The 22,765-nt window shown below is 32.7% G+C and overlaps 2 protein-coding genes and 1 long non-coding RNA gene across 3 annotated transcripts; all 3 read left to right on the top strand.

The window, feature by feature from the left end:
* Positions 1-6,228: 6,228 nt before the first annotated feature.
* On the top strand, positions 6,229-8,279 carry LOC128284003 (putative disease resistance RPP13-like protein 1). Its single transcript, XM_053021463.1, has one exon. It carries the CDS (start codon positions 6,525-6,527, stop codon positions 8,277-8,279), a length of 1,755 nt encoding a protein of 584 aa, XP_052877423.1. The 5' UTR covers positions 6,229-6,524.
* A 1,000-nt stretch (positions 8,280-9,279) lies between these two features.
* Positions 9,280-12,284, top strand: LOC108471340 (putative disease resistance protein At3g14460). The gene is made up of 5 exons (XM_053022135.1): positions 9,280-10,801; positions 10,926-10,979; positions 11,084-11,185; positions 11,288-11,379; positions 11,823-12,284. Exon 1 carries the CDS (start codon positions 9,322-9,324, stop codon positions 10,750-10,752), a length of 1,431 nt encoding a protein of 476 aa, XP_052878095.1. The 5' UTR covers positions 9,280-9,321; the 3' UTR covers positions 10,753-10,801; positions 10,926-10,979; positions 11,084-11,185; positions 11,288-11,379; positions 11,823-12,284.
* A 3,757-nt stretch (positions 12,285-16,041) lies between these two features.
* Positions 16,042-18,311, top strand: LOC128283668 (uncharacterized). Its single transcript, XR_008274067.1, has 3 exons — positions 16,042-16,149; positions 17,169-17,242; positions 18,108-18,311. It is a non-coding gene; the product is annotated as an uncharacterized LOC128283668 (long non-coding RNA).
* The last annotated feature ends 4,454 nt before the right edge of the window (positions 18,312-22,765 follow it).

The following is a 22,765-nucleotide window of genomic DNA, read 5'->3' as shown; positions in this document are numbered from 1 at the left end:
TTGGAGTTAGTTGAAAGTGAGCCTAGTAATAACAATGTTGATGACCTTCCTGTGAGAGGTACCAGATCTATTGCTGATGTTTATCAGAGATGCAATGTTGCCATTGTGGAGCCTTCGAGCTATGAAGAAGTAGCTAAGGATGTGAATTGGAAGAAAGCTATGGAAACAGAAATGGACATGATTCAAAAGAATCAGACTTGGGACTTGGTTGAGAGACCAGAGAAGAAGGTTATTGGAGTTAGATGGGTCTTTAGAGCAAAATTCAATGCAGATGGCTCATTGAATAAACACAAGGCAAGACTGGTGGTTAAGGGGTATAATCAGCAGTATGGAGTTGATTTTGAGGAGACTTTTACCCCAGTTGCAAGATTAGACACCATCAAGCTGCTGTTTGCTTTGGCTGCACAGAAGAAATGGCAGATACATCAACTTGATGTTAAGTCAGCCTTCTTAAATGGCTTTCTCAAGGAGGAGATTTACATAGAGCAACCTGATGGCTTCCAAGTCAAAGGACAAGAAGACAAGGTCTATAGGCTGAAGAAGGCTCTGTATGGGCTGAAACAAGCACCTAGAGCATGGTATGACAGGATAGATGCTAACCTGTCCAAGCTTGGGTTTGAGAAAAGCCTGAGTGAACCAACCCTCTATGTGAAAAAATCCAAGGATGAGACATTGCTGATTGTTTCAATCTATGTCGATGACTTGCTAGTGACTGGAAGTAAGGATGTTCTGGTCAATGAGTTTAAAGCACAGATGCAAGAAGTATTTGATATGACTGATTTGGGGGTCATGACCTACTTTCTTGGCATGGAAGTGAACCAGACTGATCGAGGGATATTCATTAGCCAACATGCATTTTCCTTCAAGATACTTAACAAGTTTAGCATGCAAAATTGCAAGCCTGTAAGCACACCAATGGCTCAAGGAGAGAAGCTGTCAAGCATTGGTGATCATGCAAGGGTCGATGAGAAGGAGTACACGAGTTTAGTAGGTTGCTTGCTCTATTTAACAGCAACCAGACCTGACTTGATGCATGCTGTAAGTTTGTTGGCAAGGTTTATGCATTGCTGTAATTTAGTGCATTTCAAGGCTGCCAAGAGGGTGCTGAGATACATTAAAGGAACTTTGAGGTTTGGCATGTTATTTAAGAAAGAAGAGAAGCTGAAGCTGGTTGGTTACTCAGACAGTGATTGGGCTGGTTGTATTGATGATATGAAAAGCACTTCGGGGTATTTTTTCACTCTTAGCTCGAGTGTGTTTTGCTGGTGCTCAAAGAAGCAACAGACTGTTGCTCAATCAACTGCAGAAGCAGAGTACATAGCAGCAGCAGCAGCAGTAGCAGTAAATCAATCCATTTGGCTTAGGAAGATACTAAATGATCTCAATGAAGAGCAACTTGAGCCTACTGAAATCATGGTTGACAATCAATCAGCAGTGGCTATTGCTAAGAATCCAGTTTTTCATAAAAAAACCAAGCATTTTAAGATTAAGTTTCATTTTGTTCGAGAGGCTGAGCAATCTGGTGAAATCAGTCTTGTTCATTGCAGCTCACAAGACCAATTGGCTGATATTCTGACTAAGCCACTTGGTACAGCAACGTTTGAAAATTTAAGAAGCAAAATTGGTGTGTGTTGCATACAGTCCAATGAGGAGTGTTGAGCATTGGCCTGCAATGCAACATGTGGCCAGCAACTTTGCAAACAGACCAGCATTGGAGCAGAACTAAGTATAGCAGCAAGTTTTGCAGCAAGATCTGTTCATTTTGATTATTTTGTTTCAATGTAACTTAGTTTAGTTACTTTGTAACTTGTTGTCAAAGTTAGTAGGATTTGTCTTTAATTTGAAGTTGATGTAGTAGCTGATATGTCAGCTTACTTGTTTTGTAATTCAAATTTGTATTAGTAAATTAGTGGGAGTAGTTAAATCATTAGGTAATAGTCTTTTGACTTGAAAACTTTGTATTAGTCTTCATTATCAATGAATGAAGTGTGCTGCTGATTATTCATCCAAGTTTTTGCTCAAGTTCATTTTCACTTTTGTTCTCGGTTTCATTTTAGTTCTTAAGCAAATTCATGGTTGTTTGTGTGTTGCTGCAGACTTTGTTCCAACAGAAAGGATAGAAGAGATGGAGGCAAGAATCAAGAAACTCAAGTAAATAATTTAAAAAAAAACACTTTTTATATTTAAAAAAAACCCAAAGCAAAAATAAAATCCACTTGAATTAGTGAAACACATTAATAGTAATTTTGAATTAGCAATATCCCTTCATTTTACTAAAACTCAGCTATTCTTTGCGAGTTTATTCAACTGCATGTCAAAATGTATCAAAAGTACAACGCAAATATATTAACTGAGCAAGTTTATGTACAATGCCCTTCATAAATATATACGAGGATTCTCCTACAATCAATTGAATCACAAAAATAAGCACAATTTAATGCACAATTAACGTGCAAATTTTTGTGTGAGCATGAAGAATATAATCCTAACGAACATATATGTCTCAACTTCGACTCCACAGATTCTTCAGTCCTAGGTTCTTAAATAAACTATAAGTTTCTCCATAGTACATCGGAGGTCAAACTTGTCACATTGCTGCTCATTTATTCTTATTTTTATCATTGAGTACAAAATCTTTTTATAAATTAGGCTTGTTTTTAAAAGGTAATTTATGTAATTTTAGCTCTTACCATTATTGAGGGTTTCTACTTCAGGTTCACAAAGTGTGCCTCTATTAGGCTATATTCTAACTTAAAATGAAGACCACCAATTCTGAATTAAATAATTCTCATTCTCAGATTGGTTTCCTTTGCCTTTTAACTATGCTTCCTCCGAAGGGGTTTTAACTCAATCAGCTCAAGCAGTTGACCATATCTTCGCTAATTGTTTAGAAGACCATGCCTGCAACTTTTTTCACTTCTCTAATTATTTCAACCAGGCATTGAAAGCTAAATTGGCGAAAAATAGTGGATGACTTCAACGAGTCTTCTTTTAGCTTATTTGATTTGATAAAACGGTTAGTTAATTGTCTGCCATATTTATTCACCAAATTGAATGTTCAGTGTTCATCTGCATTTTCTGAATATGTTCTTCTGGTAATTCTCTTATTGTGTTGGAGTGTATTTTGGCACTTGGAACATAGTTGTAGATATGTTTTTTATTCCTTGATTTTCTTTTACAGGCATTTGGAAGAAATATTGGTGAGAAAATTCTCATCGAGTATCTCTTTCAAAACACTCTGCTGCTCTTAACACTTTCCATTTTGTTGTTCAATCTAAGCTGAAACTCTAATGATTAGCATTCTAATGCTCTTATAAACGGACTATATAGGGAACTTCAAAGGATGCTTTATGGGAGCAAGTTGAGGATTCATTCAGCTATGGAAAAGAGGAGCATCAAGATTCAAAACAGTGGTCCCACCCACCCTATGACCCTCATCCACTTATTACAATTCAATGTCGCAAAGCCTCACTTTGATTACATTTCCACCTAACCATAGTTGCATTTGCTTTAGCATTATGGGTTAAGTAGTGCTCCTATTTGCTTTCTTCTCAACTCCAATGAAGGGGTGGAGCACTTCAACTCGCAACTAATTCATACAGGTTTAATTTAATCTTAAGATATGTGTTTGAAGTAGATAAACCAAACTACATCCTAATACTGCATCACACAATCCTTAATAATAACATTATTTATTTTTCAGGGTATTTCTTTTATTACATGCTAAAGAAATTAAGTATTATTGATATAAATATTCATTCAAGGATTGAATTATTTGTTAATGGTAACGAATTTAACTCGATTCATTTCTGGTATTATTTTATCGTTGACTTGATTCAATTATTATTTAATTAATAAAAATACATTATTTATCTATTTTTAAAGTATAAATATTATTTTGAAAATAACTTTTTTAATATATTTAAACAATAAAATTGATTTTTCCCAAACCTCATTTCGATTTATAGAGAAGCCTGTTATTGATTTTTGCACGACACCATTAGGGATATTCATTTTGGTGTTGTTACAGACACTTTAACCCACTATGGTCTCGTAATATAAAAGAATAATGTAATGATTTATTTAGTCTTTTAATTTTATAAAATAAATCATTTTAACATTTCATTTAAGTTTTTGATTTTTAGCTGTTAAATTTATATTTTTTATTAAATCATCCTAAAATAAATAAAAAATTTCATCCTATTGAGCCCTTAGTAATTTCCCAAAAATCAATAATGCCCTTCATTAACAAAACCATCATGCCATGTCAACAAAATTTTATTAAAAATTATTTGTAATAACAAGGCGCACTAATATAGCATGCCACATAAAAAATAAAAATAAAAAATTAAAATTAATAAAACATATATATACACATCTAAAATAAACCTGGACAACATATTGTCCAAATTCATTTGATTCTGGACAATTGTTTGTCTCTAGTCATTCTAGAATCTAGACGTATATATCTGTTTTTTAATTTTAAAATTTTTATAATTTTTCTAACATGGTCGGCCATATCAGCTCATCTGACATGTCAGCACCATTTTGCCGTGTGGAGAATTTGAAAGGCTTCACCTTCTCTCCTTTTGCATTTACAGTGATGTTTTCAACCCAAAAACAAAGTAGGACATGTGTGTGGTTGCTATATTGTGTCAATTAATCATTATGTTTTATGGCAATATTAAATTGAACCAAAACTACATTAGGCTTTAAAGTTTATGGAAATAATAACTTGATATATGGGCATTAGATGGCATTGTGAGCGAGATCAGGGTTTAATTGAATGGGAATTAGATTGGCATCGTCCTCATCGTTTTCCTTAAAGGAAAATTGAAATTTCAGAAATGGCAAAGAAATTTCTTCAAAATTCAAAAGCCTCGGTCCCACCCTTAAAGACACTTTGGATCACCCACCTATTTCTTCAATCCACACTGTCTATCATCTTTAATAACAAACATTATGTAGCAACTGTAACTTCACTATCATCCTTGCAATGGTCCTTTCTATTTGGCCATCTTCCATCTTCTTCCCTACAACTCTGAATTGAATATAAATTGTGGTTTTTTTTTTTTTTTTGTTAATTGCACTTGTAAGTTCCGTAAATTAGGGGAAAGTGATTGGGATTTTAAAATTATTTTATTGAAGATAAAGATTACTTTGACAAAAAAAAGAAGAAGAGACCCTATATACTTTGTTAAGGAAAAGAAAAAGAGACCTTAAATGTGCTTTTGGCCGTGGTCCACCCACATGCATTAGGGAAAAAAAAGCGATTGAATAGGTTGATATAATTGAAACCCATGGAGTGTGAACAAGCATTAATCATCATCAAATCTAAATGTAAATATTTGTTTAGAAAAATCGAAAATTAAATTAACCGAATCTCAATAAAAATACCGATAACCAAACCATCATGATTTAATAATTATAATAATAGAAGTGATTTTACTTAATTGGTTGGACCGATTATTTTGTTATTCACTCTAGGAAGAAATGTAATTGAGTTAGTTTTAAGTCATTTAATTTATCTAAAAAGAAGGTAATTTGAGTTTGATTGACCGATCTAGTATGAAAGCTAATCATAAATTAGTAGAACTTGAAGTGATAGGCATATAACAATTAACAAAATAGGTTACAATTAGTATATTTATCACATTCAGTATTAAGTTTGGTTTAACTCGAAATATGAGCTTGAAATTTTGTCTAAATATGTCTATATTTTTCAAAAGACTAACTTAAGTCTATTTTACGCTTGTCAATGTTATTTTTAAATTTTAATATATATATATATATATATATATTTATATTACATTATATTAATATTTAATAATTTTAAACATTTTTATTTATAGAATTTTTTATATAGTCATCTTAATATTATTTAATGTTTAAATTAGGGTAGTATTATATATTTAATATAGATTTATTTTAATGTATTCTAAATTACATAATATATAAAAATAACATAATATAAAGTACTATAAACTTAAAAACGGGCAGAGCCGAGCTTAGATCTTGAATGTTCAAGCCTGAACCCAACTTATATTTTAAACGGGTTTAATTTTTTTTTATCAAAACTCATTTTTTGGGTCTAATATTTTTATTAAAATCCTCTCAAGTTTTGAGTGGTATTCGAGTCTAGACGAATAACCCAAATTATTAGCAGGTCTTATTGAGCTGGTGACAAAGTTGTGGGAAATATAGTATTTTGATCTTTAATTAAATTTACTTAAAAGCAAGAAAAAAAGAAGAGCATCAAAATTCAAAAGCAAAGGTCCCATCATTTCCATTATTCCTTTCCCATTGAAAAAAGAAAAACGAAAAGCAGCTTCTGTTTCTGTATTCAGTGACTTCCAACTCATTGCTTCATGGTCTGAATTATTACATGGTTTAAGGATATTGTGCCAATTTCTTCAACTTTCACCAATTTTGCAGATTCCATTTCCGTTTCTTTCTTTTTTGTTCCCTGAGTTTCCATTTTGGATTTGTTCATTTCTCGTCACCTTATTTCTCATAATTCCACCATGTCTGTCATTGGAGAGGCTGCTCTTTCTGTGTTTTTGGAGCTGTTGGGGGGCAAGTTGCTCGACTCTGCGCTCAACTTTGTCGCTGATCATAAGCAACTCCACCCGCAGCTCAAGCAGTGGCAGTCCATATTGCCTGATATCCAAGCAGTGTTGGACGATGCAGAGGAGAAACAGATCAAGAACGAGGGCGTGAAGAAATGGTTGGAGGATCTCCAGGACTTGGCTTACGATGTGGATGACATCTTGGATGAGTTCGCTTATGAAGAGTTACGTCTCAAGCTCAACAAATCGCAAGCTCAAGCCAGCACTAGCAAGGTACGGAAACTCATTCCTACCTGCTGTACCACTAGTAATTTCACTCCCACTTCTTTCCTGTTTAAGAATTCCATGATTCCCAAGGTGAAAGAGATCACTGATACACTGAATAGTTTGACTACTCGAAGAAGTAGTTTGGGGTTGAGTGACCTCTTGTCTCAAGCTCCAACCTCCAAGGGAAAGCAACAAAGGCTGCAACCAACTTCCGTACTGGATGGAGTTGTGGAGTATGTTGGTAGACACAAGGAGAAGACAGAAATGATTGAGTTGCTCAAAGGTAATAACTCCAATGGAGTTTCAGTCCTTTCCATCGTGGGCATGGGAGGGATGGGTAAAACAACTCTTGCTCAGCTTGTTTACAATGACGCCACCATCAACGAGTCTTTTGATCTCAAGGCCTGGGTATGCGTTTCTGATAATTTTGATGCAATTGCTATAACAAAGGCAATTTTACAGTCCATCACTTCTGAGTCATGTGATTACAGTAACTTGGATTTACTTCAAGTTAAGTTGAAGGAGAAATTGTCGGGTAAAAGATTCTTGCTTGTTTTAGATGACATTTGGAACGAGAATTATAATGATTGGACCATCTTACGGTCTCCGTTTGGAGCAGGGACCACTATCATTGTAACCACTCGTCTTCAAATTGTTTCATCTATTGTGGATCCGCTCAAAGCTTTTCATTTGGATAAGCTATCGGATGATGATTGTTTATCCATATTTACACAGCATGCATTAAAAGCAAGAAATTTCGATGGACATCCCCAGTTCAAAGAAATTGGAGAGAAAATTATTAGAAGGTGCAATGGCTTACCTTTGGCTGCAAAAGCTATTGGAAGCTTGCTACGCACAGTTAAATATCATGGAGAATGGGGAAGAATATATGAGAGTGAGATATGGAACTTACCAGAAGAGCAGTGTGGCATAATTCCAGCTTTGCGATTAAGCTACCATCATCTTCCGTCATACTTGAAACGATGTTTTGCATATTGCTCCATACTTCCTAAAGACTATGAATTTGAAGAAGAAGAAATTATCTTGTTATGGAGAGCGGAAGGTCTCTTGCAACAAAAAGCTATGCCTCAAGTTAAAGATATTGGAAATCAATATTTTCAAGATCTAGTGTCGAGGTCATTTTTTCAGATATCCAGTAAAGATGAGTCCCGATTTGTAATGCATGACCTTATCAATGATTTAGCTCAAGTAGTTGCAGGAGACATATGCTCCAAACTGGAGGGTGATATGCAACAAAAGTTCTCAAATCGCACTCGACATTCTTCTTATATTGTCAGTAGATATGACACAGTGAAGAAGTTCGAAGCATTTGATCAAGTGAAATCATTACGTACTTTTCTACCTTTACAGTTGTCACGTTATTGGAAGCTTTATTTAACTAATGTTGTTTTGGTTGATTTGTTGCCAAAACTTGGCTATTAAGGTGCTTTCTTTGAGTGGGTATAAAATCACTGAGTTGCCTGATGTTTTGAAAATTTAAAACATCTTCGCTACTTAAATTTTTCTCACACCCAAATCAAATGCCTACCTGATTCTTTGTGCACTCTTTATCATTTGGAAACTTTATTACTAAAAGTTGTTCCAAACTTCAAAGGTTACCTTCAAATATGGGAAATCTTGTGAACTTGCATTATCTTGATATCAGAGGTGCCTACTTAATAGAAAGGTTTCCTTTTAGAATTGATAAGCTAACGAATCTTCAAAGGTTATCAAATTTTATCATAGGGAAGGTGATGGACATAGTATCAGAGAATTGAAATATTTGTCAAACCTCAAAGGTGATTTTTGTCTTTCTAGGTTGGAGAATGTTAATGTTGAAGATGCAGGGAAGCCAAGTTAAATGAGAAGCAGGAATTGATCGATTGGTATTGAAATGGAGTTGGGACTTTAAGAAAGATACAAGGAAAAAGAGGTTGAAGAATGGGTGTTAGACTCTCTTCATCCTTCTAAAAGCTTGAGCAACTCGTCATTGAGAATTATGGTGGTGCAAAATTCTCTACTTGGATTGCAGATCCTTCCTTCAAAAATATGTTGTCATTGGAGCTTCACGACTGTAAAATTGCAAATCTCTACCATCGATTGGAAGGTTGTTGTTGTTAAAAGATCTTTCAATTAGTGGTTTGGATCAAGTACACAAGATTGGTGCTGAGTTGTTTGGAGAAAATCAATCAAATGCTTTTGCATCATTAGAGTCTCTGCGTTTTGGCAATATGCTGAATTGGAAGGAGTGGGACCTATGTGAAGATGATGAGGAAGTATCGAAATTCCCCAGCCTTCGTTTTCTTTCAATCAGAGAATGTCCTCTATTGCTGGGAAGGTTGCCAATCATCCTTCAATCCTTGCAGAAGCTTGAAATCTATGAGTGTAAGAGACTGGTAGTTTCAATTTCAAGTTTTCCTTGCTGCGTAAATTAAGTGTTGAAGGGTGTGAAGAATTGGTGGATGAAGGTTCTTTGTCTGTACAGATGGTTACCTCTTTGAAACATGTCTTTCTTTCAAATATTTCAAAATTTTATATTTCAGCAGAGAGGATAATGTTGAGATTTGCAAAGTCCGAAACATTCAAGATCTCTGGTTGGAAGGAGTCGGGATCTTTGTCCCAAAATGGGTTCAGCTTAGTTGGGCATCGTTTCATTAGTATTAAGGATTGTCCCCAATTGGTCTCTTTGGAAACAGAGGAGGAGAGATTGCAACTTGACAAGATTCCAGGTGTTGAATCTCTGATAATAGTGGATTGTGAAAGGCTCAATAGACTACCAGATGCCATACATGCTTTCCCATTCATTACAAGAGTAGAACTTGTAAAGTGTCCACGCTTGGTTTGTTTTGCAGAGAGTAACTTTCCTCCTGCTTTAAAAGAGCTGAGGATTGGGAATTGCGTGAATTTGCAATATTTGGTTGATGAAAAAGAAAATAATAATAAGAGTATCAGTAGCAACACTTATCTTCTTGAGCGCTTAGATATAATATACTGTCCATCTCTAATATGGTTATCATCAAGGGGCGACATATGCAATCGGCTTCAACATCTGGATATTAGGAACTGTTCAAAGCTAACTAGCTTATTTTTAAATGCCAAGTTACCCGTAATGCTTAAACAGCTTCTTATTTGGAATTGTCCGGTGTTGGAATGCATAGCCCAAGACTTCCTTGAAACCACTGATCTCGAAAGCATTCTAATTAGGGGTGCTGACAAAATTAAATCATTACCACGGGGATTCGACAAGCTCAGTCATCTTCAGGAGATTCGATTATCTAGGTGTCCAAATCTGGTTTCATTTGAAGAAAGTGGGTTGCCCGCCACAAATCTCAGAGTTTTCTTAATTAGTAATTGTGAAAATTTTGGAGCCCTTCCCAAGTGCATCAACTTCACCTCCCTTCGACAATTAGCGGTGTCGAAGTGTTCGGCTGACATATCCTTTCCAGAAGAGGGTTTCCCTACCAACCTTACATCACTTCAAATCTCAAACGCACCTAAAATTTATCCATCACTTGTTCAATGGGGATTTAACAGACTCACCTCTCTTCAACAACTCAAAATCAGAGGTGGAGGATGCTCAAATGTGGTGTCGTTTCCAGAAGAAGGGATACGAAAGACGCTGCCTCCTTCTCTAACATCTATTTCCATTGAAAATTTTGAGAATTTGGAGTTCATATGCTCCAAGGGCTTTCGATACCTCACCTCTCTTCAAGAATTGCGAATCTATGATTGTCCTAAGCTCACATCTCTTCCGGAAAAAGATATGCTTCTCTCGCTTGAGCACCTACATATTTCCAAGTGCCCATTGCTAGAAGAAGGGTGCAGTAGGGGTAGAGGACGAGAGTGGTCCAAGATTGCCCACATACCTTTTGTTAAAATTGATATTAAAACAGTCATCCCGAGGGAAATAGATTGAAATTTAAGCAGCAAAATCTGGCATCGATTTCTCCACACTCAAACCACAGGTGTGAAACGCATTTTAAACATTTATCAATTTCATACCTTTTATATATATATATATCTGATTGTTCTCATGAACAACTTGATAATAGAAATCAGTCTTATATATTTTGTATTCAATTTTTGCAGGCATTAAAGGCTAAACCGGCGAAAAATAGAGGAGACCTTCAATTTCAAGTGATGGTTTGTTGCTCTTTGTGGATAGATTTCTGTTATTGCATAAGGATATCAATGCCAAGTGCCAACAGATTTCGTCATCACTGTAGACATGGTACTGATGTTTGCAGGATTAATGGAGGGATACAGTACACGTTACAACATGGCATTAGAGAGCTTAATTTAACAATAACACAACAGAGTTCACTGAGCTGCAATTTGGGGTTTCACTTGTAAGTCACGGGTCACATTGAGATTATTCATCCTTGGAACTTCCCAAAAATTGTTCTGTCCAATCTCAAAGATGTCCCGTCTTAGTTTTCCGAATTTCTCAGACCATGAATCGATTCAGAGGCTGCATCACTTCACTTGATGAGGAATTGCTTCTTTGATCATGTGGATTGAGCGACATAAACAAACTCACTGTGTAAGTGATTGACTATGTGACTTTATTTATTCCGCTTTTACTTAGAGGTACAAAAATACTTTATTTTCTAGCCAAAAATAGCAGTGACTAAGTGACTCACTATATCTTGACTCTCTAGCTTTTGACTTTGAGGTTTGAGTTAAATGAATCAAATTTTATATATATACTGTAGCAGTTTGGAACTAGTTTCATTGCAGCTCTCTTTTAATGTTGCTTTTCAGCTTTCCGGTCCGGTAGATTGGCATATTTTCTATCAATCTTTTTATGAATTTCCCCCGCTTTGAAAGGCTTCAACTGTGATGTTATCAATGTTTATCATAGTATATGGAGAATTTGTTCTTCTGACATTCCTTTCCTGTGTTGGAGCATATTTTGGTGCTTGGTACATAGTTGTAGCTGAGGAGCCAAATATGTTATTTATTTAGCCTTGTACTTTCATGCAGCTCTGGAAACCATGAAATTGGTGGCAGATAAAAGGCCAAATGGTACCACTGGGGAGGTGTACGTACCTTCGGGTGATAAACCCTTGAATGGTGGGCATCCCAAGAGGGCAATACCAGCTTATGGGCTCAACAATGGCACAACGTGGTTAGTTTGGTTTCTAATGCTTTTAGTATCATCTATCTCTATCTACACAAATCATGAACCTGTCTTAGGTCTCCATTGATGACTGATACGAGGCTAGGATGTTTTAAATAAAGTATTGCTTTTGAAAATTTTGAGATTGAAAACAAAAATGTTGGTCAATTGCTCTAAGTTTGTAGGTAGTTATTGTGGCGAGGTATTTTATTTGATGTAATTCTAGTGTAATCTCTATTTTTTAATAGCGAATTTCATTTTTAGTTCTGCCCGTGGATGTAAGGAATATTCTCGAACCACGTAATTCATCGTGTTCACTTTCTCTACTTTTATTTTTGTATTTCGAATTTATTAAATTTTTTTCTCAATCCAAAACATTAATTATTAATAAAACAACCATAGTAGTGTATAACGAATCATAAAAATTCAAATAACCATATATATCCTAATGATTACACTCAAATATCAACACAGATCAAAAGCATCAAAGCAAAATACTCAAAGAAAAGAAAGCATCAAACATTATAGCCACCCGAAATACTATCTCAACACGATTTTACCCATTTCTTTTCAAACAAATTTGCCACATAATTCCTTTCAAGATAGCCAGTACTACACTGGTAGACGCATCACTTTTCTCTTAGAATTAGTACGTACTGGTACCAGTCTATTTTGATATATTATTTCAAATTTATCGATATTTTAAAAATATATAATATATGCATATAAATAAATATACAAATATCAAATAAATGATTTTGAATAAATTTCAAATGTAAAATATTCCATTTAAGAAAACAATTGTTATATATAAACATTACTTATATTTTTTTTCTCTCAAAAAAGAATCTTTTACAATCCCTAAATTTTTGCTTTATTTTCTTTGATATGTTTGTTGTTATAAAAACCTTTGGTTTTTCAGTGGTCTATATATATTATAGATGATTTTTATAATCGAAATCTGGGTTTTAAAATTTTTAATTTTAGCAATTTTTTTTTTTGTAACCATGAAAGTAAGATGACCTATAAATTGATTGATTTCCATTATTTTTCTTTTCTTAATAATTAGATAGTTAGTAGTTTGGGTATTAGTATCAATTGTTATGTATCATTTTAATATTGAACTAGTATAAAGTAGTTTAAATTTCATTTCAATTAACATTTCATCGTGTTTTGTTTTATTTCCGTTAATATCAATTTATATCAATGTGTATTAGTTTGTAATGATCGATAAAATTTATATATATTTGTTTTCTGGATGATTATTTTTGAGAACTGGTTTTATTTAATTTTATTTTAATCTTTTAAGCATGAAAGTAAGTTGAGTTATAATTTAATTGATTTTCATTTTTTTTTTCCGTTTTGTAGCGTGGTAGTCAGTAGTTTCGATTCTCGTTGCATCGATTGTTACAGATCTTTTGATATTGTACTAGAATAAAATAATTTAAGTTTCGCTTCAAATAAAATTTTATCGTATTTTGATTCATTTCAATTAATATCGGCTTATATTAGTGAATATTGATTCCTATAAAGGAATTTTAACATTTTCTTCTTCTTTTTAAACTATTTTTATATAATTGCTTTTGAAAATAATATATAATCATTCATTAAATCATTGAGCTTAAAATTTATATTTGCATATAAATAAATATAGTATAACTAAGGAATATTTGCAAGTATATATAATCTATATGAAAAATATTTTAAAAAAAAGAAAAATATGAAATTGTATACTAAAACACAACAATACAGACTAATATTAAAACAAAAATATACATAAATAGTTACGATAAGCTAAGAATAACTTGCCATGAATTTGGTCGACTCAAGTCCAAACAATGTAGGTTAAAATATGTTCAAAAAAAACCCTAAACCCTAATAATGAATTAGAAATTTATTTTAATTTCTAAAATATGAAAATTTATGAATGTGAAAGTTTATTTTTATTTATTTTAAATTTAAAAAAATATGACATTTTATGAATGTAGCATGGAACACACTCTTTCAAGATACAACAAAGGAATGGAAGAGGGATCATTCTCAAGAACACCCTTTAGCAATAAGCTGAGGTACAATTGTGTGTATATATATATTTTGTTGCTGATGTCAACTAAGTTAAGACTCGGTCGATAATAATAATTACATTTCTAATATTGTTTTTTTTTTTTGTTAAATAAGCAGAAGTTGCTAGGAATTGAGGCAAAGGCGGAGCCAAAGGGGGATGGCAAGGGCCCCGGTCCCCCCTAAATTGGAAAATTTCACCTTTAGTCCTTTTATAATTTAAATTTTTTAAATTTGTATATGGTAAAATTACACTTGGATCCTCTCAAGAATGAGAAAATTTGATTTAATCCTTTAAAAATTATAAAGATATAAGTTATTAAAATGATAAAATTTTACTTTTGCTATCATAAAAATATACAACTTTATTTTGACCTCCCTTCAAAATTTTTTGGCTCTGCCCCTGTATTGAACTGAACACCATGAAAGAGGAGTATTTAAGGCTACAAACATACATGTATGTCAATTTCAATTCTAGTTTTTGTTATTTATACTATATTTAATTATCTAATTGAGTTGGAGTTAGGAGTTTAACTAAAGATCAATTTAGTTGAAAAATAACTTAAAAAAGGGTTTTTATTTAAAAGGTAACAAATAATATTATGATAATACTCTAAAACGACATATTTCAATTGCATGATTATTTTGAGTATAATCCTACTAATTTGGATTATTTTGTGGTTTTTTATCTTTTAGCGACTAAATTGGAGGGAGAGGAAATTTAAAGGAAAAAGTGCAAATTTGAAGATATAATGGGCTAACATGCAAAGAAAGAGGGAAGTGGTGCCAAAAATGCAAACATGGAAGACCCAAGGACTAAAATGCAAAAGAAGAGATTTTATAGCACAAGACTCTATTTTAATTTCAATTATATTAGGATAATTATTAAGGATTTTTATTTAGATTTAATTTTAGGATTTATTTTTATTTATCTTTAATTATCTTTATTTATTTGTATTTATCTTTTAGAATTCCATTAGGAATAGACTAGGTTTTCTAGTACTATAAATAGGGGATGGAGTGACACATATTTGACATCTCTTTTTCCTGTAAACACTCCCTCTCCCAAAAACTCTGTCTTTTGTTCTCTCCATATTTTCTTCAATAAAAATCTCATTTTTATTATATTTATTTCTTTCCCAAAAATCATGAGCCACTAAACCCATTTAGCCGAAGGTTGTCAAAATTCTCCAAAAAGGTTCATGAGGCTTAGAACTCGCACTTAGCCTTCTTAATAGGGTGTTTATCGCTTCTCCGCATTACAGGGCCGACGCTTCCGTCCATGTCCCTTAAAGGTGATCTTTTCAACTTGTGCAAGGAACGGCCACTTTGTACGTTTTCGGAAGGTTGCATAGTCGGTTCGTTGGCTTTCTGCGTCAGAGGTTGGCGAATCCAAGAGACAAAACAACGTGGTATTCGCTGTTGGGAAGTGATGATCTAGCAGAAAATAGTCCCACAAAAGCGATTATTGGCTAGAGTCAGACTCCGTCAAATTTTAAGTCTAAATCTTTGGAGCTGGTGGTCGTAGGCATCCTCTTCCACTATAACTGGATTATCATGCTCGAGAAGGGTTACTTAAAAGCCAATGATTGAACCCAAGACGGAACGAAATAATCGGAGGTTGGAATCTCGCCACATAAGAAACTTTCTCTTTTCCCAACTCTGTAATGACCCAAAATTCACAGGCACCAGAAAAAGTACATTATCGGGCCTCCGTCTTAGTAAATCGAGTTCGAAATAATTACTAGAAATATTTATGAGTCTAGCGATGTGTTTAATTAGGTTTAAATTAGGTGAATTTAGCTTAATTTAGAGTAATTAGTAAAAATGACTAAATTGAATAAAGGATGAAAGTTAAATTGTAGATTAAAAGAAAATGAAGAGGACCAAAATGGTAATTATGCTATTTGTCCTAAGTGAGGCGGCATAAGCATAAAAATCTGATATTTTTATGTGTTAAAATATATATTAAATTATTATTATTAAAAGTAAAGTAAATAGAAAGAAAATAAAGTAAAGAACAAAGAAAAGAAACAGAATAGGCAAACGAAAAGCAGGGGAAGGAAAGAAAGAAAGAAGAAAGAAAAGAAAAATAGAGAATTAGGGTTTGAAGGTTTGAAAGTTTAATAGGTAAGTTAATTTAGTCCTTTTTACTTAATTTTAATGTTTTAAAAGCTTTAGAACAAAGTTTTGATGAAATTAAATTAATATTTTGAAAGTTATTAGAATTCTAAATATTGTTCATGTTGAATAAAAAAAATGAAATAGGGGTTTAATTGAATGAAATTCAAGTTAAAATAGATATAAGGATTGAATTGCAAAGTAAGCTATAAGTTTTGTGTTTTAGGGACTAAATTGAGGAAAATTTCGGAATTAAGAAAATATGTTGAAAATTTAATAGTTAAATTTGAGTTTAAATGAAATTTGAATAGACATAAGGTGTGAATTGGTGTTATAAATTTGGTTATTAACATTTTACATCAAAACAGTTTTGGGAAGTAGCAATGGTCTGACTTTGAAAATTCACTAAAAATTGTATAAATTGAACTAGAGGATGAACAAAATATGTAATTAAATCTTATTGAGTCTAGTTTCTTATAGTATAAATATTGTAAGCAATGAATTGATGAATCAAGAGATATTTGAAATTTTGTAAGACTGGTTTGGGGTGATTTCGAGATGCCCTGTTTTAACTTTGGAAAATCATTATAAATTGTAAAAAAATTATTATGGAGTGTAATTTATATGTGTGAACTCCTCAATGAATCTAGTTTCAAAATAAGTAAACAAGAACTTTATTCGAGTTCTGTACAATGAGATAATTTATTTTTAGTAGAGAGAGGTCAGAACTGTCAAATGAAATAACAGGGGAGTATTTAATGAATAAACTGTACTAATTGGCTAGACTAAAAATTCTGAAAATCTTATGGTGAGAATATATATGAGTCTAGTTTTAAGGAAAAATTATGGATATTAATTTGGAGTTTCGTAGCTCAAGATATAAATAATTTAGTAACAATGACTCAAATAGACAGCTTAATGGTGAAATTATATATATACATTAAAATGGTTAAATTTGCATGTTTAGGCTCATGGATTAAATTGAATTGTGTTATATTGATGATTATAAATTATTATTATTTTCGTAGTTAACAAAGAACCCAAGACATCGGCGCACAAAGGAAAGGAGAAAGCTATCGAGGATTAAAACGAGAAATTCACGGTTTGTATTACTATAATTCAATTTACTTTTTATTAAATGTTTTATATCAATTCTATATTTAATAAGTGAATTATAAGGTAAGTATTGATATTTGAGTTGAATGAGAATTGAATTGAATGGTGAATGTGTATGTATAATTGAATTGTAAATTGATTTGAATGTGAAAGTCTTAATTGAAAAGTAATCTTGGAATGGAAATGAAAGTGAATTGAGAATAGAAATACCCTATTAACTAGTCGGGCTGAGTTGGATATAATTGGCATGCCATAGGATATGGAAGTGTACGGGATTTGCCGGCTTTACTGATCAGGCACTTTATGTGTCGTATTTCAGGCACCTCGTGTGTCGTATCAGGCACCTTGTGTGTCGTATCAGGCACCTCGTGTGTCGTTTTAGGCACTTTATGTGTCGTATACTGATCAGGTACTATGTACCGTTTTAGGCACAATGTGCCGTAATGGTGTGTTGGGTTGGAATCCGTGTATCCGTTAAAGTCCGGATTTGTTAATAGGGTGAATATCTAATATGAGAAATTTAAAATAAATTGATTGATTATATTATTGAATATTGAAAGAAATGAAAAAGTTGAATAGTGGATTGAAATTGAGATTGAAAATGAAAGGCATGAACTTAATGTTCATGTAGTGATTGAAATTGTTACATGTAATATGTGATGGAAACTGAAGAATAGATAAAAAAATTGTATCGTTATTATTAATTAATGAAAGTTTAAGAATGAATTGATATTTGTGAAATTAGATAGTTACATGTTTGGTAATTAAAATTCTTTATTGCTATTATAATTTGAATTATGGTAATACCACTGAGTACGGAATACTTAGCGTGCGGTTGTTTCCGTGCGCAGGTTAATAGGAGTCTGATACCCCGGTCCAGCATCTGAACGATCCCGACTCCAGCAAATTTTGGGTGATGTTTTCTTTCTTAATTGAAAGTGGCATGTACTAGGTGATTTATAAGTTATATAGATATACTTGTAAAGTTAGTTATAAGAATGGTATACCATATTTTGTTATTAGTTTGATAAAATGGTAAATATTATATTATATAATTTGGTATAAGTTGGAATGAAAAAAAATGAATGAAGTTATTAGTTAATTTGAATTAATATTATGAATGTTTAGTTATTAAATGACTATGTTAATGAATTGGTTATGATTTAGATATATTTAGGTTTAAATTGTTTTTGATTGTGCCATTGGTTTTGGATTAGGTGGTTTTTGGTTTGAATTTGCAGGGGGTTTTATGCAAAAATTAAGAAGAAATGCTGTCAAAATTTTTGTAAAAAAAAAAAATATATATATTTCCCTGAATACTCGAACAAGTCCCGTTTCATTCCACTTTAATACTTGTGTTGGGCTTCAAAGTCCATTATAGGGACATGATTCTTCAATTATACTATGAATGTTATAATAATTGTAAAATATCCATAACTTGTCTGATATATCCGGTAATGCCTCGTAGCCCTGTTCCGGCGACGGTTTGGGGTTAGGGGGTGTTACAAACTCTATTTATTTTTATATTTCTCATTTTAATTTCTGTAATTTATTTAATTTCGCAATTTCAATTCACTTTAAATTCTGTTTTTATTTTTCCAAATTCTTAATTCTATTTTTTTATTTTTCAGGAACGCAGGTTTTCTTGGCCAAGAAATTGTCCAGGATTTCAAGAAACGAGCATTCGTACAATCCGGTCCCTGAGGATTCGACCCTAAATGTAACGCCCCCACACCCGAGACCGTCGCCGGAGTCAAGTATGAGGTGTTACTAAGCTTAGTTTAACATTTTTAGAACTTTGAATTATTTGTTTCTACATTCACAGCTTTTAAGCTACTTGCGTCACAGTCACAAGAAAAATCATATCTCGAGTTACAAAACTCGAAATTAAGATCCGTAAATTTTCCTGAATCTATACTCATAAAACTATCTACTAATTTTTTCTAGAATTTTTGGTTGGGCCAATTAGTACAGTTTATTAGTTAAATTTACCCCTGTTTCAGGACTTGACTGGTCTGACCTCTGTTTACTACGAACCATATTTCTCTCTGTACAAACTTCATATGAATATTAGGTTTATTTCTCCTGAAACTAGACTCAATAAGAATTCTGAGAATATAAAACACACTACCTAATTATATCTTTAAAATTTATGGTGAATTTCTAAAGTTGGAACAGGGGATTCAGAAACTGCTATGACCCTGTTTCACTAAAATTATAATATCTTCTAACATATAATTCCTTTTCTTGTTTCATTTATTTCATGTGAAACTAGACATAATAAGATTCAATTTGATATGTATTCCATCACCAAATTCAATTTCTATGATTTTTAGTAAATTTTCAAACTCGCATCAGTGTTGCTGCAGTATCCTGTTTATGGCAAATTTCATCCCTTTTGATGAGTTTTTATACACTAAGTATCTTATTAATTTTTCCTTATCATCAAACATAATCTAAACTAACCATTTTCATAATTTATCATTATCAAACATTTCCTCAACCATTCCATTACCATACCATAAGATCATTTACACAAAATAGATATATTGCTATACATGCCATACTTAAATTTACAAGCCTTTACCAAAAGTCTTCCGGATAGTGTGACTGAGCCTTCGACCTATCCCGACTCCTGAGCTGGCTTGGCCAAAACTACAATGAGTAAGAAGGAGGGAGTAAGCATAAATGCTTAGTAAGTTCATATGCAAATAATAAGTAACATAACAAACAGTCATACCAATCAACATTAGCATGCATCACTAAATCACATGTCACATTTCTAATAATTTTTCATCATCTTATTACCTTATCGTGGTTGTATCAATACTCAACCCGAGGGTTAAATACATACCTGTTCAAAATATCCATTTCACATCACTTACCAATACGTCTCTTTACATCTCGAAATTTTCCTCCATTTGAGTAGAACTTTACCCGTTGAACACATCGAATATAATTCGGATACATGGATAACTTGCACATAAGTGCCACATATTCAATCAAGCAATCATGTAACCGCCCATAAGCGAACTCGGACTCAACTCAACGAGCTCGGGCGTTCGCATCCATAAGTGAACTCGGACTCAACTCAACGAGTTCGGATGCCTAGTTACATCTCACGAACTCGGACTCAACTCAACGAGTTCGGACATTCGCATCCATAAGTGAACTCGGACTCAACTCAACGAGTTCGGATGCTCAACCATCCTAGTGACATGTCACTTGTATCCTAATCTATTCCTAAGGTTCAAACGGGCTTTTCCTCGAACACTTATCCTTGCCGTCTTCCGTAGAATGCCGAAATCGATACTCAGTAACAATTATATTTAACAAGTAGTTCACATAATTTACATATTATTTGAAATTAACCACAAAGCATACATTTCATAATAAAATTCAGCATAACACATAATTAATATCAATAACTTAAAAATAACAATTATGCTACATTATTTACACATGAACTTACCTTGGTACCAAAATACAAAGATTTTGCAATTTAGTCCACAATCTTTTCTTTTCCTCGATTGAGGTCGATTCCACGTCTTTCTTGATCTAAAATAACACATTAGCTTATTTAATACTCACATTATCAAATTAATCCTTAACTCAAATTTTGGAAAAATTACAATTTTACCCTAAACTTTTGCATATTTACATTTTTGCCCCTAGGCTCTGGATTAAACTTTATTCCTTATTCTTATGTTTTACAACATGCTGATCACTTTTCTCTTCTATGGCAACATCAAATTCTCACTCTAACATGTACTTGTGACTATTAGGTATTTTTACCGATTAAGCCCTTTTACTCGCTTTTGCTTAAAATCGAGTAGTACAAGTTGTCTAACATAATTTAAAACTTCATATTCTATCATAAAACATCAAAATACACAAATTTCACCTATGGGTATTTTTCCAAATATAAACCCTAGGTTAAATTATTGCTAACATAAGCTTTATCGAGTTAAGGGATCTCAAAACGTAAAAATCATTAAAAAGCGGGCTTGGAATCACTTACTATGGAGCTTGGAAGCTTGAAACAAACCCTAGCTATGGAGAACCCTTGAAATTTCGGCCTAATGAAGAAGATGGACAAAATTGGCTTTTAATTTTGTTTTTAATTCATTTTAATAACTAAATGACCAAAATACCCTTACTACTAAACTTTCCAAAAATTCCTTCCATGTCCTAATTTTGTCCATGAACTTAAAATTGGTAAAATTTCTATTTAAGACCTCCTAATTAATATTTCAAAGTAATTTCATACTAAAAACTTCTAGAATGCAAATTTTGCAACTTATTCAATTTAATCCCTAACTTTAAATTAAACTCGTTATGCCCAAAATTTCTTCACGAAATCTTCACACAATTATGTATTCATATCATAAACCTCAAAATAATTATAAAATAATTATTTTTATCTCGGATTTGTGGTCACGAAACCACTATTCCGATTAGGCCCTAATTCGGGATATTACACTACTTCCCCGTTACTGTTACTTTTACTATTTTACAGGGAATAGGATATTTTTGGTGCTCTCAACGACACATCATATTATGAGTTTGCTTTTTTGCCTTTTCATTTATGTGTTTATATAAAATCTATAAAAAAATAGCTTAAATCCAAAACAAATCGCTAGGATACTCATATCTTCAAAGTCTTAACTTTGTCATTTCAACTAAGTGTTGATTTAATTTTTTTAGGTAAAATATTTTTTCATCCTGATTCATGTGTTACACAATCGAATATGAGAAAGAAAATGAAGAGAAAATTATAATAATAACTAATGAGTTAGAAATGAATCTTCAAGTTTTTGCAGGTTTATTCAAGCACATGCCAGATGAATAATGTATCAATAAGTACAACGCAGATATATCAACAGGGCAGGTTTATGCACAATGCCCTTCATAAATATATATATGAGGATTTTCCTACAATCAATTGAATCACAAAAATAAGCAAAAGTTAATGCACAATAAGCGTGCATATTTTTGTGTGAGCATAAAGAATACAATCGTAACAAATAGTGTAGCTTATTTTTGTGTGAGTATATTTTTGAGAGATAAATAGTGGATGACTTCAACTAGTCTTCTTTTAGCTTATTTGTTTTGATAAAACGGTTAGTTAATTGTGTGCCATATTTATTCAGCAATTTGAATGTTCAGTTTTGTTGGCGTTTAGAGAAGTTAAGAGAACAAATCCAAAGAAAACAAGGAAAAAATACTTAGCAGAATTTTTGACTGCTATCAAATTTTCTCATCATCTATTATCATTCAACAAGAAATACAATATATATACACGAGTGTAGCAGTTACAGGTAAGTCAACAAACCCTACTAATACACCTTGAAAATACAAAGATGAAACTTATACATAAACTGATTAGGTAAAGGTCAGCACCTAATGTAACGCCCCGAATTTTGGGCATAGAAGTTTTGAGTTATTGAGCTTAGGGACAATGAGGAGGCTGCTCATAAGTGTTTAGTTGTGCGATTTAATGTCAGAA

Source organism: Gossypium arboreum, chromosome 11, assembly GCF_025698485.1.
Source record: "Gossypium arboreum isolate Shixiya-1 chromosome 11, ASM2569848v2, whole genome shotgun sequence".
Classification (NCBI taxonomy): domain Eukaryota; kingdom Viridiplantae; phylum Streptophyta; class Magnoliopsida; order Malvales; family Malvaceae; genus Gossypium; species Gossypium arboreum.
The sequence above is the reverse complement of the archived record's forward strand: the minus strand, read 5'-3'. Positions and strand labels throughout refer to the sequence as shown.

Excerpts from the sequence above, each read along its gene's own strand:
- LOC128284003 (XM_053021463.1), top strand. The coding sequence starts at position 6,525 with ATGTCTGTCATTGGAGAGGCTGCTCTTTCTGTGTTTTTGGAGCTGTTG.
- LOC108471340 (XM_053022135.1), top strand. The coding sequence starts at position 9,322 with ATGGTTACCTCTTTGAAACATGTCTTTCTTTCAAATATTTCAAAATTT.